Below are 16,210 nucleotides of genomic sequence, written 5' to 3'. Positions count from 1 at the left end.
TATTTTTAATTTCTTTCTTAACTTTATATTTCCAGCAGATTTATGATAATACTTATTTCCCAGTTAATAAATTATTTTTATAAAGTCTAATTCCAAAATGTGGTCAACAATGAATCTAGTTTATTAACTATTTTTCTCTTGATTTTAGGTTAGAATACTTTCCATTGTGAATGAGACACTGAGAAAGTCTGGATTCTGCTAACTTCCTCCTGTTTAGCTGTAGATGGTTTAATTGACCTTGTAGTCTCTCGGCTATAGGACTAGTCATCTTTGACTTTGCTCCTGGTTTGGGGGGTGCAACTCTGTATCCTGAACTATGGTTGTAGCTCAGGCCACACCCCACAGTGGAAAGCCCCAGGTGTTCGTAGCCCCCCAGTGTGGCACTGGCTGTCCCTGTCTATGTGCATCTACTGGTGAGCAGGCGTGGAAATCTCTGCTCGGTGCCCTTCAGCTCTGATGTCCCCAGGGCTCCTTGGGGTCTGATCCCGTGCCTGTGCAGTGCCCAGGTCAGCCCAGGGTCCTAGGAGAGTTTGGCTCCTCCTTCCTAAGACTTCCCCCGAAGCTCTGGGCTTCTGATCTCCTTCCGGTTGAGCTGTGTCCCTGATGCTTTATGAATTGGGGAGCACGTGTGGGAAATACTGGTTAAGGTGGATCTTGTGCAGTTACTCTTCTTGTAAGGATCGTACCTTCCCTTTCTGCCTGAATTTGTTTACTCTTTGATGCTTTCAAGTGGTTACTTTTTGTATTTTACCCAGAGCTTACTGTTGTTATTGACAAAAGGATTAGTCTGGTACAGACTATTCTGTCATTATAGGAATGCCGAGGTCCAATCAGTAAGCGCGTTGCAGAGGAAAAAACAGCAGAGCAGTCCTGTTTGCATAGGCCTCAGAATTGGACTGGAAGGTACATTTCCCGTAAACCATTTCCATCCACAGAGCGATCCTGATTCACATGGAGCCACTGTCAGAGCTGCCTGTGGGCGGTTGCAGTGATGTGTGGGAGCAGGCGGGCCAAGCTCTCCGACAGGGAAGCAAACAGGAGGATTTGTCCGGATGGACTGACTGGCCCTGTGGAGCATCTGGGCAGCCCAGCCACTTGTGCCCGAGGGAGACGGGCTCTGTCTCATTGGTGTTTCTGCTGCTCTGTGAATGGAGAGCACCGGCCAGCTCAGCCACAGCCAGAAATATAACTTCCTCTGTGGCTGAGCAAGGTGTTGCTCACTGAAGCCGTGAGTCTGGTGGGGCTGGGTTCTCAGGGTGCCCCCATCCCAGCTGGAGGGCCAACATGTCAGGAGCCAGTTGCACACCAGACGCTGTCGTCATGGTCTTGTCTGTCATCTTCTGATCTCTATCTCTAAGGGTCTCTATCTCCTTGTCTTTCTCCCTCGTCCTTACCCATCCACTGTACACCTCTCACTTCATGTGCCCTGAATGTGGCCTGGTCCTTGTATTCATCCCCTCCCATGAGCACACTGGCTTTCTCAGACCTTCCTCTGTGTTTCACATCTATCTAGTGATGCGGAAATGTGTTTTTTGGGTGTATTTGCTCTGTGCCTGCTTCTCTTTTCATAGAGGGGGTTATTTGTTCTTAATTTTAAAGCAGGTGAATTAAATGCTTTACATTTCTCCTGTGACCAATGCTAAGTTGCTTTTTTGCTCTTCGTGACCATTGATTCTGTCCTGCTGTGTGCCAATAGCCCTGACAGGAATGAAGGGATGGTCTTCAACCTCCTGTCAGTGCACACAAATTAAATGATGCCTGGCCAGTCCCCCAGTCCTAGTTCCCCCCCACCCCACCCCCCACCCACCCCACCCAGCCCTCCAGGATGGCTCTGCAGCAAAGATTAAGTCTCATAGCTCCTATGATTTTATGATAATTAAAATGATATGGACTTCCCTGGTGGCACAGAGGTTAAAGCGTCTGCCTGCAATGTGGGAGACCTGGGTTTGATCCCTGGGTCGGGAACATCCCCTGGAGAAGGAAATGGCAACCCACTCCAGTATTCTTGCCTGGAGAATCCCACGGACGGAGGAGCTTGGTGGGCTACAGTCCACGGGTCGCAAAGAGTCGGACACGACTGAGCGAATAATTGAATTCACTTTTCTTTGTCTTCTCCCACAAATTTCTTTTGTGTGCCTCAGGGTGGTCCACTGATCCTTCCATCACTCTCTCCAGCTTTACTTGCTTAAGAAGGAAAATTGGAAAAGTGGAGCCTGTTCCATCATCTGGGTGGAAGCTTTCTGTCCAGTGACTCTCACGAGGACCTGCCCCCAGCCCCGCACAGGGGGGATCTGCCTCACCACCCGTAGACTTGTTTTTCTCCTTCCACTGAAGACCTCCGGCTGCAGCTCAGTGTTCCTGCCCCTTTGAGAGGCTGCAGGGAGATTTTCTTCATAAACCTAAGAGCTGACAGAATTAAGAAAATCTTGGTTTACCTTTTCACTGTGGCAATCCCCATGCCCCACTTCCTCTCTTTGCTTTTTCTCTGGGACTGTTGTATTCTCCCGTTACATATCCCATTGCTGTGATTCACTGTCTTCTCTTTCTTTGCAGGTTCTGCATGCAGAAATGTGTTAGTCTGGTGCCTGGAGTCACACTGGATTTGATAGAAAAGTAAGTCAGATTTTAAGCTATTGTGGCTTCTGGTGTGAAGGGAGTCTCCATTTTTCACTCTTGGTTCTCAGAAGTACTTCCTGTCAACACAGATGTTTCCCTTTCGTGTGTTCTTTTGTTCTCTGATTAAGGCCTAGTTTGTGATTGTTACATAGGACAAGCTAAATTTGGGGCCATATTAAAAGGAAAAGAGTATAACTGGAATCCTTTTGAACATTTAAAAATACTCTCGACACTGAACCAAAGCAAAAACATATATATCGTTACACATACAGACCAGTCAGTGCACATAGAGACCACTCTGCTCCTCAACTGCAATAGTCAGATCATAGCTTAGCATCTTCCCCATGTTCCTCAACTTTCCCTTTCACCTTCTGCAACCTTCCATTTCCCCCACTCAGGGAGGATATAAACCCAGTGTTACGTTCTATGTAAGGCAGGTGTGGTAGTCCCGGCTGGAGGGGTCCTTCATGAGGTGCAGTGGTTGCTTGGCCTCTCCTTGTCCCCCCAGGTCCTGGGGCCGGCTTGTCTGCTCCTGTCATGAGCCTCTTTGGGTCAGTACACCATCTCAGAGCTTTAAACTTGACCTGCATTTTATGTTTGTTTGCGTGTTCATTTCATTCATCCCAATTCACCTAGGTAGCTCCTAACACTTCTTCTCTGAACCCCATTTCTTCTAGAATTAACGTACGGACTGTTCCCTAAGTCTTGATATACAGAATCGTGTGGTAAAGCAGAAAGGCCCGATTTTAATTATTAACCTCAGGTAGAAAAAGCAAATCTTCTAGGTTTCTCTCCTGGAAGACAACTTGCCTGTGTGTCAGGGGAAATGCACAAGAATATTATGCCTGAATGCCCACCGCAAGTGCACTGTGGAATCGATCACATGCGTTCCCCACGGGAGAATACAGAGTGTGGTGGCTGCACTTGCGTCAACAGGGAGCGGCCTTTTGTTAAGAGACTGACATGACACCCACCATGGGCTGCAGAACCGTGCATAACTCTCTGTGTGTGAATACATATCAACAAGACATGAAATAAAATATTTGCACTCCACTCTGGGGAGGAAAGTGGAATTTGGAGCAAGAAGCAGGGAGGAGCAATGTTAAGGAACTGTTTTTCCATCTCGTTTAATTTTTTTTATAAGCATATAGATATGTAAAATATAGGTACAAATAAATTGAAAAGAAAGAACCAACAAAATATAATCAGGTTACCTGCAAACAATTCATTGAGTATAATTCCTTTCATTAAATTTTGGATAAATGTCTTAAGGAAATCATGTGACTGGTCACTGCATCTGTTTACTTCAAGATGCTTTTGTCCACAAGCAAAATGGGGTATTGTGACAAGAAAGAATTAACGTGACATTGATCAGTGCCAGCAGGACAAACAGGAAGGCCTGTGGTCCTTCTGCTTAGAGTGGGTCTTGGTTTCCACTGACCCACAGTTGAGGAGATTTCAAAGCCATTGCTGGAAAGGCAGTGCTGGCCGAGGCTGGGAGCAGGGAGGCGCTGATAGATGGGCACTGCAGGCTGGAGGGGAAGCAGCGGGACTTGCGGTTGGGACTGATACCAGCAGCAGAGTGGTTGGTGTTTGGGGCGCTGGCTGTGCTGGCTCGGTCAGAGCAGGGAGCACAGACCTCAGTGTGTCATGTTCACAAGGATCAGGGAGGGTTCAGGCCTGGCTGTCTCCCCCACAGTGTGTAATACAGAGTGCACCCATGCTTCTTTTCAAAGTCCTGCTGCTCTGGGCAGATGCAGCTGCTGGTTTTCTCCACATCGGAGCCCTGGTGCTCTCAGGGTTACATGGTGGGGAGAGCGCGTTGGTGGTCTCGTGTCCCTGTTCCCATCTTTGCTGGGTGGCCCGTGCTCCAGGGGTCAGTGTGGCCAGGAAGCAGGGGGCTGGGTGGCTGGGTGCTGAGTGCTCTGTTAACCGGCCTCCACGATCGCCCCGTCCTGGTCACACTCACACAACTCACTTCTAGAGACAGGACTCAGGGCCTCTCCTCTCAGGGGAACTGCTCCTCCCTGTTCTAATCCAGCTTCACCTCCAATAAGGACTGAAACCGAGAAAACCATTTACAAGTGCTAGGCAAACAAGGCAGCCATTGAGAAACAAACATCACATGGAGAGAAGCTGAAAAATAAGAAAGGGTTGGACCGGCCTGGTCATCCGGCATGTTTGGTCCAGTTCCCTGGTGAGATTTCAGAGTTTGGAAGCCGTCCTGTTAGCACTCGTTCACCAGTGCTGCTGCGCTCTGTCTGTGGGTCTGTACTTTCCCCCCATTTCTGAGTGCCAGAGCCTCCATCACCTGTACCACAGATCACCGTAGACTTGTAATTCTCAGATAAACCATTAAAACTGTGATAAAGTTACCTTCTTTCCTAGCGAAGTGACTTCTGCTGGCTCGTTCAGACAGTTCTGAAGAGGAATCTGGCGTTTGGTTTGCTTCAGCTTCCTCAGTGGCACTCCCACCTGGTGGTGTCAGGCCAGCCTGGTAGCCAGGTGTCTGGACGTCTCTCTGTGGTCTGCCTGTACACAGGCCCTCGCTCTTCCAGACTTCGGTGTCTGAACAGCCAGCTCTCATCCCGTCACGTTCTCAGACTTAAAGTGTGCATAGCACTTGACACCCTAAGCATGATCCACAAAAGAAAAAAATTGACAAATTGAACTTCATCAAAGTTTAAAATGTTTACTCTCTGGAAGACACTGCTAACAGAGAGAAAAGACAAGGTGCAGACTTGGGGGGAAATATTTGCAAATCGCATAGCTGACAAAGGACTTATATCCAGAATATATGAAGATATCTCAAAACTCACTAAAACAAACAAAAAAAATGGACAAGAGACATTTTACTGAAGAGGGTTTGAGGTTGGGGAGAAACCTTTACTCACAACTTAAACTGCCTAATGAGGATTGAAAAATAGAAGCAGACACCTCCTATATATGGTAAGATTTTAATTTTTTTATCAAGTGCAATTTTCGTAAATCACGACTTCAGAGTTTGTAGCTGCCCATGTTCCCAGAAAACACCCAGTGTTGGCTCCACCCTCCGCAGTGCTGAGTGACTTTCTCAGCTGGCAGTTGTGACTTCCGGTGGCCCTTTGAAGGCTGGCTCACAGTGTCCTTTCTTCTGCGTCAACCCCTGTCCTGTCCCAGGCAGTGCTACAACGTTGGTGAAATGCTGAAAAATTGGGTGTCTGTGTGTTTTAATTTAAAAAGAAAAACATCATTAATAGCACTCTCAGTGGGAATGGGGGCAGGGAAAGGGGGTGGTGGAAGACTGCAGACAGACAGACGTGGCCAGCCTCACCCTCAGGAGTCACACTCACTGGGCGCACAACTCTCACCCCTGCATTTGTCACCATCGCCCAGGGTGGATTGAGGAGCATGTGGTCGGCTCTGTGGGCATCAGCTCACCCCCACAAATACTTTCTGTTCTCTCACCACTTTCCCGAAGCTGCACTGGGAATAATGGTTAATACTACTTTGCATTTCTGAAGCCATTGGATTTCTGATAAAGACTGGGGTGGGAGGGGGTGGTTCACGGAGAGAGTGTCTTTCATACACCAGCCCCAGCCACCATTGGGTGAATGCCACCACACAACTTTTGGAAAATTGTGTAAACAAGTCCAACAGTGCAGTTTAAAAAGAGATCATTCCCATACCAGATAAGTTTGCATTTTATAAAAGCTTGTTGTCCAGGTTAACTGGGATAGGCTATGAGCATCCAAAATGAACCATACTTTCTTCCCAAATGGAACTTCATCTGAGTGGCTGGTGATGGTGGTGACAAAAAGTGAGTAAGAATAAGATATTTTAGAAACCTCAGAACCTCTTTGTTGTGAATAACTTTTCAAGGTACAACGGTTTGGGTCTGAGTCATTGTTCTTGGAATACAACTTAGCAAACATACAGTTCAGGTGAGACCCATACACGTCATCGTTTCCAAGAGGAGGCGCTATGTGGCTGCTCCCCTCGTAGCCTGGCCACAGTTAGAGTGAATGTGCGGGGTTGAATTATGTTTATTCTTTATGCCAGGACAAGCTACAGGCTTTAGTTACATGGCACTAGAAAAAAATCCAGAGGTATAGCCCCACAGGATTCCCGGCCACTACCACCATGAGATCTGTTTCTGAATAGATATAAGTTCTTAATTTCTGTAGCTTTCTTGGAGAGATTTTCCATTTAAAATACTACTCTGGGGGCTTCCCTGGTGGCTCAGTGGTAAAGAATCCGCCTGCCAATACAGGAGACACAGGTTCAGTCCCTGATCTGGGAAGATCCCATGTGCCTCTAAGAAATTAAGCCTGTGTACCGAAACTACTGAGCCAACGTGCCACAACTACAGCAGTCCTAGCACCTGGAGCCCGTGCTGTGCAACAAGAGAAGCCACCGCAGTGAGAAGCCCTTGCCCCGCAGCTAGAGAGTAGCCCCCATTTGCTGCAACTAGAGAAAAGCCCACACAGCAATGAAGACCTAGCTCAGCCATAAATAAAAAAATTTTAATGCTATTCTGTTGTTTTAATATTTAGACTTTCCCAGCTATGCTTACAGTCCATAAGAAGAAACATTTTTAGTAGGTGTGACCTTGAAGTTACAAGGTTAGAAAGAAACACAGCACATCTGTGTTCACTAGTCTTCCAGGCTGCCAAGGTCTCTGTACTCAGAGAACCTTCCTGGGGAAGATGTCTCATTATTTTCACCTATCATCATTTTCTGGAGACTTGTGGTCAAAATACGCAGCTCTTGGATGCAGCAGGCTCTCGGCGTCTGCATCTCTGGGGCTGTGTTTGGTCTCCACTCTATGTGCTGGGGCCACTTGGGGTTCCATCAGGATCATAACTCATTGTGATGTTTACCTTCCCGTGAATGAAGCAGGTTCGCGCGGGAGCTGTCCTGTGCAGTGATTCCTTGCTCGCTGTGCTGAGTATTTGCACCGCTGCCACAGGCCAGGCTGTCCAAGCTGCTTTGCCCTTTGCCTCCGTTTCATTTGCAGTGCCCTCCTTGGATGGCCATTCTCACCGTATCAAGCACTCTTTGTCCAGTGGATGCCCATCCTCTGCACAAGCTCTTCTGCTTTTGGGACGAGGCCTGTGACTCACCTAAAGAGGTGCAAGGGACGTCCAACAGGGTGTCATGGGCACTTCTCCCCAAAAGGCTCACCGTCACTCCCAGCAAAAGCCACTGAGCTGGTGGAGCCTTTAGGGGATGAAGTGAGAACCGCACGAGGACTTCCAGTGCATCTCATTTGTGCGTCTAGATTAATTGGCAGGATATAACTTGTGCTTAGTTACAATTATAGGATCAAACAGAAATTGGCTTTTTTTGCTCAATTCCTTGGTCCTGTTTCGTTTATTCTTTAGCAGCTCATTATTGCTAATGAAATCCTAAGCACTGTCGATTGGTGGGGGAGAGGACAAAACTCCATCAACAAGGAAGCACCTAAGAAGGCGTTGCTGTGGGGAGAGTGTTTCCTGCATGGAAGGTGGGATAAACCTGTGTTGGGGGCTCCTGGAGACACATCAGCAGAGGGTTGGGAGGGCTGCCACTGACATGTTGCTGGTTTCACGAGTGTCTTAAGGCATTTTGCATCCAGTGTGACTCTCTGGTTTCAGCTCACCACATGGAAATTCTTGAACTTGAGACCCTCTTCATCACCCCTAAATGTGAGGGTGACTCTGGTCACTGTACCACCTGATTAGAGTGACAAGTCACAACACAGAGATGAAGCAAAACCAGAAGGACACTGGGTTGTGTTGTTGAGTTTTGTTTCCCTCCCTCAAGTTTAATGACCTGCAGAAAATAAGGATAATATCCATCTAGTCTTCTGACCGCCCCTTTCCTTCCCCGGGTGGTGCTGGCTCTGAGTGTATGAGGGATGGTCCTGACAGAGCTGGGTGAGTAGCCATGCTGAGGCCTGGCGTGCATGGACTGGGATGGCGGGCATGTGGCCTTAGCCCGCCGGCCTCACCTGCCACTCCTTCCCCTGCGTGTGGCTCTGTGTATACCCTGGTCTCCAGGGCCACCTGTCCTTAGGACCGGAGCGGGCTCTTAATGTTGGCGTGAGCTGGAGAGGGAATCTTGCTCTGCACGCTGCAAGACTGGCAACACCATCCAAGGATTCCCGAGAGTTTCAGGGTCAGATGTGGGGTCTTGAAGGTGGCGCTGGGCTTCACCTGTATGACCTGCCTTTCCAGCCATCTTCTAGCACCTTCTGTGGCTGCCCGTAAACGGTCAGAAATGCAGCCCGATCCTGTCATCACCTTCTTCTTTGCCATCACTGGAGAAATTGATTGAAAACTTTCACACTTCTGAATTGCTGTATGGTAATTCTTTGATAAATGTGGTTTGTTTCAAACAGCTGCCTCTGTGCAGCAGCTCAGCATAAGGTTCCCCAGGATATCAGGGCTTAACCCCTTCCCAGCCTCGGCCACCTTTGTCAGATGTGCAAAACGTGTTGTTTAGAGTCTCAGCACCAGACCAGAGGAGGAGACATGGGTGGTGTGTGTGTGTTATAATTATTTAGCAATCTTTAAAGCTAGGGAAGGAATTTGTTTTCTAATTAAGCTGCTGTGTCTGGAAGTAAATTATAGTGAACCTTCTCTGAGAAATCTCCCGATTTCTAATTATCTACGCGAACCTAGCAGCCTGATGAATAGGCATGTTGCCACTGCAGTACATATTTATATTCTGAATCCTTTGAGAGACTGGCAATAAGATCCATGCTTGGAAATTAAGGGACATTTTTCAGCCCTGAAACAAAGTAATGAAACGCTTAAACAGTGCTAGAAATATTAGGGTACTCAGAAGGCTCTGGGGAATCAGAAAGACGAGGAAGCTATTCCATGAGGCTGTTAGTTAGTATTCTGATCACTGGAAGCACAGAGCACACCAAAAAATTATTCATAATTAACATCTATTGTGTAAACAGCATTTTTAAATAGCTAACAATCCACTGTCTTAAATAAAATGAGTTGCTGTGTCCTGCTTCCTCAGAACCTTGAATAGCAGTTTAGCCCCTGTTTAGTCCAGAAGCAGGGGCTGAAGATGAGTTTGGATTTGGGGCTTGATTTTCGCTTGAAACCTCGAGCAATTTTTTTTACTTAACTACGGTCTCCATCTTAAGAATCCTGGTCTCATGAGTCCTGCTTATACAGTGAGGAAGAGGTCACAGGGGAGGAAGGAGAGGGTGGGACAAATTGGGAGATTAAGACTGACATACATACACTACCGTGTGTAAAACAGGTAGCTAGTGGGCACCTGCTGTAAAGCACAGGAAGCTCAGCTGTTGCTCTGTGATGACCTAGAGGGGTGGGATGATGGGAGGGGGAGAGAGGGAGGGAGGTCCACAAGGGAGGGGATGTATGTATGCGTGTAACTGATTCACTTCACTGTACAGCAGAAACTAACACAACACTGTAATTATACTCCAGTTTAAAAAATACATGGATTATGGCTTAAGAATATAGGGTAACCCAACGATTCTTTAGTTGAGAGTTAAGAACAAGAATAGGTGATATTTATTGGTCACCTGCTGTGTACCAGGTACTGTGTTAAGGGCATTACATGTATTCAGTCTGTTCATTCCTGGAGCCTTTCAAAGGGAGGTGCTATTACTGTCCACATTCCAAAGAGACTGAGGCTCTCGCGGCAGGCACCTAGCCAGCCCAGTGTCTGTGTAGGCCATGCTGGATGGTCTGTCCCAGCATCGCAGCAGGAAGGGAAGCGGCATCCCATGGGGCTAGTGTGAGCAGAGGGACTCAGCCTGGTGGCAGCCCATGCCTGCCACCCCAGGCTCAGTAGCTGTGATTAGAATTACTCCACTGTCAAGCCAGAATTGTACACATGTATTATGTTTGAAAGGAAAACTATCAAAAGATACAAGTCTTAATTCAAAAAGTACCTTTCTTTCCAACATAAATATATTGTATTGGCTGGTTGAAGGTGAAAATCAGTAATTCATTAACGCCTGCCAGTCACTGAGAAGATGAGTAATGATTCACTGGCAGCTAATTTGGAAATGAAGTGGGGAAAACAAATCCCCAAGAGACGGCACAAGGGGCGAGAATGTGAGTAATTGGCGGAAATGTGGAAACACTGTGAAGGAAGAGTCACAGGTCCTCCCAGCCCCGCGAGCAGGCGTCAGTCAGACATCGATCAGCCTGGCCTTGGAGCTCTGCCTCTGGGGCGAGTGGCTGGACTAGACCCGGCTTTTCTGCCTGTCGCTACAATCCTGCTCAGGTCAGCAGGGGAAGGGGAGCTGATCCCCACACCCCATATGGTCCCCGTGGCCTGTGCTGATCAGCCAGCATGAAGGAGGCTTGTCTGGGAGGAAGTTGTAGATGAGCTGCCCAGGGAGCATGAGAGGTTCCCGGGACCTCCGTGGGGCGCCTGCTCACCGCCCAGAGCATCCATTTCCTTCTCTGTGGGACTGAATCCTGGCTGCTCGTTATCCAAACAAAGGCTGCAAAGCGCCGCTCTGTGGCGTTCATTTCATCTCCTGATGCCCTGGGCGCCCTCCTGGTGTCCTGAGGAAAATGTGTCTGCGAGTCTGTAAAGAATGCGTCATCCCCAAGACCCAGGGATACAGATGGTGGTGTGGGTGGCTTTTCTTAATGGAAGGCGGGTGTCAGGCGTTGAGAGGGGAAAGTCAGCGGGGGCGCAGCGTGTGCCTCCAGTCTCTCGGAGATTGGCCTTCCTTGTGGCGACTTTGTCTCCTGAGGCTTGTTGGTGCTCCGGAGACACTTATCACAGCAGGCCCGCGATGGAGGAGGTGAGGCTGAGTCAGTGCCTCACCTTACTTCTGTCCCTACTGAAGCTTGCCCTGTCTCCCTCCTTTCTTGGGCTACTTGCCGACCTGTCTCCAAGAGCTTGTTCAGGTCCAGCTCTACACCACAGTCCTCTCCCTCACAGCCTGGCAGTGGGCTCCGTTTCATTGGGCGGAGAGGGAGGAGGCCAGCTGCATCAAGCAGTGGGCCCTAAGCCTGTCTCTCAATACAGGACTCGGAACCCTGCTGTCACCATGTTGGCACAGGCCTTGGCGCACCCCAAATGTCCAGCTGTCCCTATCAGTCCAGGGAGTGACTGTTGGCACCATCTCCGTTTCAGCCCCTGGAAACCACGATAAAAGGAGATTGAGTGACTTGTTCAATAAGTGGCGGAGCCAGCTCCTGCCTGCTCCGACCACCACACCCCCTGGTGACTGCACCGGATTTTCTTTCCAGAGACAACACTTGCCCACTCTGATCTGAGCACATCATCTGAACTAGAAGCCAATGAGTCACACATGAGATGCCTGCTTTTGAGAAGGGCATCTGAGATTCTGCTTCCCTGGTGGCTCAGCTGGTAAAGAACCTCCTTGCCAATACAGGAGATGCAAGAGACTCAGGTTCGATCCCTGGGTCAGGCAGGTCCCCTGGAGAAGAACATGGCAACCCACTCCAGTATTCTTGCCTGGAAAATTCCATGGACAGAGGAGCCTGGCGGGCTTTGGTCCATGGGATCACAAAGAGTCAGACCCAACTGAATGGGTGCCCACATATACACACACACATTCTGAGATTCCAGGCTTAAAAACACCCAGATATCTCTCTTGGGCTGCTCATTCATTGATTCAATGAAGGGTTGGTGTGTGGCCTTGCATTCTTACTGGGAGAAGGAAACATGAAAGCATAAATTAAAAAAATACGCAATTACAAAGGAAGCTATAACATAGTGACTGGTGCTTCTCTGAGCAGATAAGAGGGGTGTCTGGAGAGTGGTCTACCTGGCCAGAAAGAGCCAGCCAGGCGAAGTGGAGGGGAGAGTCCCAACCGGGAGCCAGTTGTGCTCCAGGTGCAGCCCTGGAATGGTATTCATCGGTCTCAGTTCAGTTCAGTTGCTCAGTCGTGTCTGACTTTTTGCGACCCCATGAACCGCAGCACGCCAGGCCTCCCTGTCCATCGGTCTAGTATTTAAAATTAACGCACTTAGTGGTTTCAAGGTGGCCTCTTAGGGTCTGACTCAATTCCCTGCATCACACAGGGGAACTGATCACTTAAAAGCTTGGTTGGTACCTTAATTGGAAGTGGAGCTAGACCATTTCCAATTGCAGTTGCTGGGTTGTGTGAGTATGCAGTGACATTTACTCTCCCACGCCATCCACCGGCAGGTATTGGAGTACCGGCAATGTGTAACATGCGAGGTGCTGGGGGGTTGATGATGTAAAACTAATAGTATATGAGATGATGTGTCCTCTAGAGCTTAGAATCTGACTAGGGGGCTCGGGTTCATATATGTAGAACCTTTAACAAGGAAGGCCTGAGCTCAGTAGCCTGCAAGCCTCTTAGAGCTAAGAGATTGGACTGGATACTCAGTAAGAGGTTTATCTCCTCTCCTGTGTAGACAGTGTGTAGGGGGCAGTCAGTGAAGGCCTGTGAGTGGATAGCAGTCCAGAGAGGAAAGAGCCTCGGCAAGCTGGAGGTTCCAGGGCCAACTTAATGAAAGAGGACCCAGGGCTGGGCTTCACAGAGGAGGCAGTATTTGGTTCAGTGACGAGGAACACAGGCCGTGCTTTGCTCTGTAAGTCTGTTAACCACAGTGTTCCACCAAAGAGGGTGGTGGTACAAAGCCTGGTGGACATCCTGTGTTTGTCAGACGGAGAATGGGTATAACTGGAAAGAAGGGCTGTCCCTGATCTTATCTGAAGAAGGTGATCAGCTGGTCTTCTTGCTAGATCTTTAAGATTATTTCCTTGGATGATGTACCAGGTCAATTTGGTGTGCTGTGTGTGGTATCTTAGAGCTGTAATGCATTGCCTTGTACCACCAGAATCGACAGTCAGAATTCTGCTCCAGGTAGTAGGAGCCTGTTTAGATGTGACAGCAGCAACAATTGATCTCACCTGTGCACATTCTTCATGTCGGCACCATTCTTCTGCTTCAACAAGGATGCATCTAATAATTAACCATAGATAGTAGAGCAAAACGATCAAAAAGTTTTCAGAAGTTCAGATCAACCATGATAATACTGTTACTAGAAATAATGAGAGCACAACTAAGAATTTGTTCATATAAGAAAACTTTAAGGTGGACCCAGTACTAGAATATAAAAAGGTCTTGACAGGCTGAGGAATGAAATGCAGATGATCAGAATTATGTATATAGATCTCACAGTAGTCACCAGAAATCACATGTACAAGTATGGGATTTGAAAAGTCTGATATGGAAAAAGTCAGGATTTTAGTAAACTGAATTTAATTTGGGTCAACTTCTCAAAATGACTGCTCAAAAACCAGAAAAATCTAGAGAAGGAAGATGATAGACCCTGAAGGGACAAGGTGGGATGTGGAGTGGGCGGCCAGGTGAGAAGCACTTTAAGAAACTGGGACACTTAGCCTGGAGCAGAGAAGACTCTGGAATGACAGGTAACTGCTTTTGATAATGGAAAAGCCATGAGATTCAGGTAAATTACACATATCTGTTTGGTATCAAGAAGTGCCAGCGTCAGAGCTGCCTGGCAGGAGCTTCAGGGAAAGCAGTCTTGGTATCACGAAGAACTGCCCTGTGGTCAGAACCCCCAAGACAAGATGGGCAGTGGGGAGGGCACACCAGGTGGAGCGAAGGCTGTGAGGTGAGGTGAACCAGAAGGCGATGAGTAAGGCCCCTCGGACCGAGGCAGCAGTTTTTGTGATGCTGGGAAAAGCAAGAAACAGATGACTTCCAAGTGGGAAAAAAATCTACCTGTTTATTAAGGGAAAGAAAGGAAAAATGAAAGTTCACAAAAGTGAAAATGTGCTCCATATAATTACTTAGGTTCTCATAAAATTATTGTGTTTATTATATTAAACTTAGGGGTTGACAGTATTTAGGCAAACATTTCTGATTTAATTTGTTTCAGAACTTGTAGGGATTTTGTTTTAACGGCAAACAAGTTGTTGTTTAGTCGCTAAGTTGTGTCCGACTCTTTGCGACCCCCATGGACTGTAGCCCACCAGGCTCCTCTGTCCATGGGATTTCCCAGGCAAGAATGAAGGGGATTGCCATTTCCTTTTCCAGAGGATCTTCCCAACCCAGAGATCAAACCCTTGTCTTCTGCATTGGCAGGCGGATTCTTTACGACTGTGTCATCTAGGAAAGCCCAGCAAATAAATAGGAGCAGCTATATTTTCTGAGCCCTTACTTTGTAGCAGGTTTTGTGCTAACTTGTTAGGTTGTTAACTTACTCTACTTTCCTAGTTCCTGTGGGGCTAGGTATTACAGACGAAGTGACTGAGTCTCAGAGAAGTTAGGTAACCTACCTAAAGTCACACAGTGAGAAGCAGCAGACCCTGGAGGTTTCACACCCCAGTCCCTGATTCCACCCCCTCATCTCCATGCCGTGTGTACACTGAAGGATCTCAACATTCTGCAAGTTCTTGTGTGCATGTGGAGAGGAAGGAAGGGTATATTTTAGTTGGGTACACATCAGAAAAGGTCTTACAAGGGAGGTGGCCTGCATTTCATGCATCTAGGTGTCTGGTCTCCAAGGGCAAGGAAAGATGAGGGGATGTCTACAGTGTAGGAGGAGTAACTGGTCACTGTGGCCCAGACTCCCAGGTACCTGGGAGGAGGAGGAGAGCTCACCTCTGTTTAATGCAGCCCTGCCAGGAAAACCTCAGAGGAGAGTTATTCTGGGAGATGAAGAATAGCAAACACAATCTGATTGTATTTGAAAGCTATTGTATATGTGGTGTTTGAACCAATTGACAGTAAGAGACAGAATTTCCAGCAAGGCTGCCTGCAGTCCTTCTTGGCACGAGGTATAGAGTAACCCTGGCATTCCAGGCTTTTCATGGACTAGAAAGGTCAGGATCAATTTCTCTGAAACACTTGGAGGTCTTACATCCAGGTCTGCTGCTGAGGAGGCCAGTTCCACCCTCCGCCTCCTCTTCTCCCGCCTCCTTTATAGAGAAGCTCCCTTAGAAGGATGCCTCACTACATTCAAGGAGGGGCGCCTGGAGAGCAGAGCCTGGAGGCAGAGGAGCATCTCAGAAAGGAAGTGCTCCCTGTCCGTCTGGACCAAAGAGAGATGCTCCCTGGGGCTTGTCTGGGTTTCACCTCCACCCCCTCATTTTAGAAGCTGCCTTTTCTGAATGTTACAGGCTTTTTAGCAGCTTTTCAGAGAACTCTGCTTGGAGGAGATGTCTGCTTGGCTCCTGGGCCTGTAGCTCTCAAGAAAGGGTTGGTCTGTAAGTCAACCTCAACATCCAGAAAGTCAAAGAAAATCCACTCTTTCAGGGAATGTTTTAAAAAGTAAAATTAGGTTCAGATTTGTTTCTGTACTCTTTAATAGAAAGAACCTGTTCTCCTGGTGTCATAAACATGTTCAATAAGCACATGAGAACCTGCTCCTTTTTTCTTTTTGACCTGGGTCTCTGTGAGTTCTTTTTGCAGCCTCCAGAGGGACTCGTGCCAGTACTGGTGCTGTTGTTTGTGGCTCCAGTAATAGGCAATAGTTTATCATTGTGTAATAAATTCAGTAAAAGAGAGAGCATCTCCACTGTTGTATTAATAACTCCTGCTTACCATTGAGCCATAGAAATCATCACTCCTTTCCCCCTAGAATTTTAAGA

General features: G+C 47.8%; 1 protein-coding gene across 2 annotated transcripts in view; it reads left to right on the top strand.

The window, feature by feature from the left end:
* Positions 1–16,210, top strand: part of RPTOR (regulatory associated protein of MTOR complex 1) — a 324,545-nt gene that overhangs the window by 192,778 nt on the left and 115,557 nt on the right. For both annotated transcript variants that reach the window (XM_070390212.1, XM_005907642.3), the window contains exon 7: positions 2,554–2,613. In XM_070390212.1, coding sequence (XP_070246313.1) covers positions 2,554–2,613 — 60 coding nt within the window. The remainder of the gene's footprint in view (positions 1–2,553; positions 2,614–16,210) is intronic.

Source organism: Bos mutus, chromosome 19, assembly GCF_027580195.1.
Source record: "Bos mutus isolate GX-2022 chromosome 19, NWIPB_WYAK_1.1, whole genome shotgun sequence".
NCBI classification, from domain to species: Eukaryota; Metazoa; Chordata; class Mammalia; order Artiodactyla; family Bovidae; genus Bos; species Bos mutus.
The sequence above is the reverse complement of the archived record's forward strand: the minus strand, read 5'-3'. Positions and strand labels throughout refer to the sequence as shown.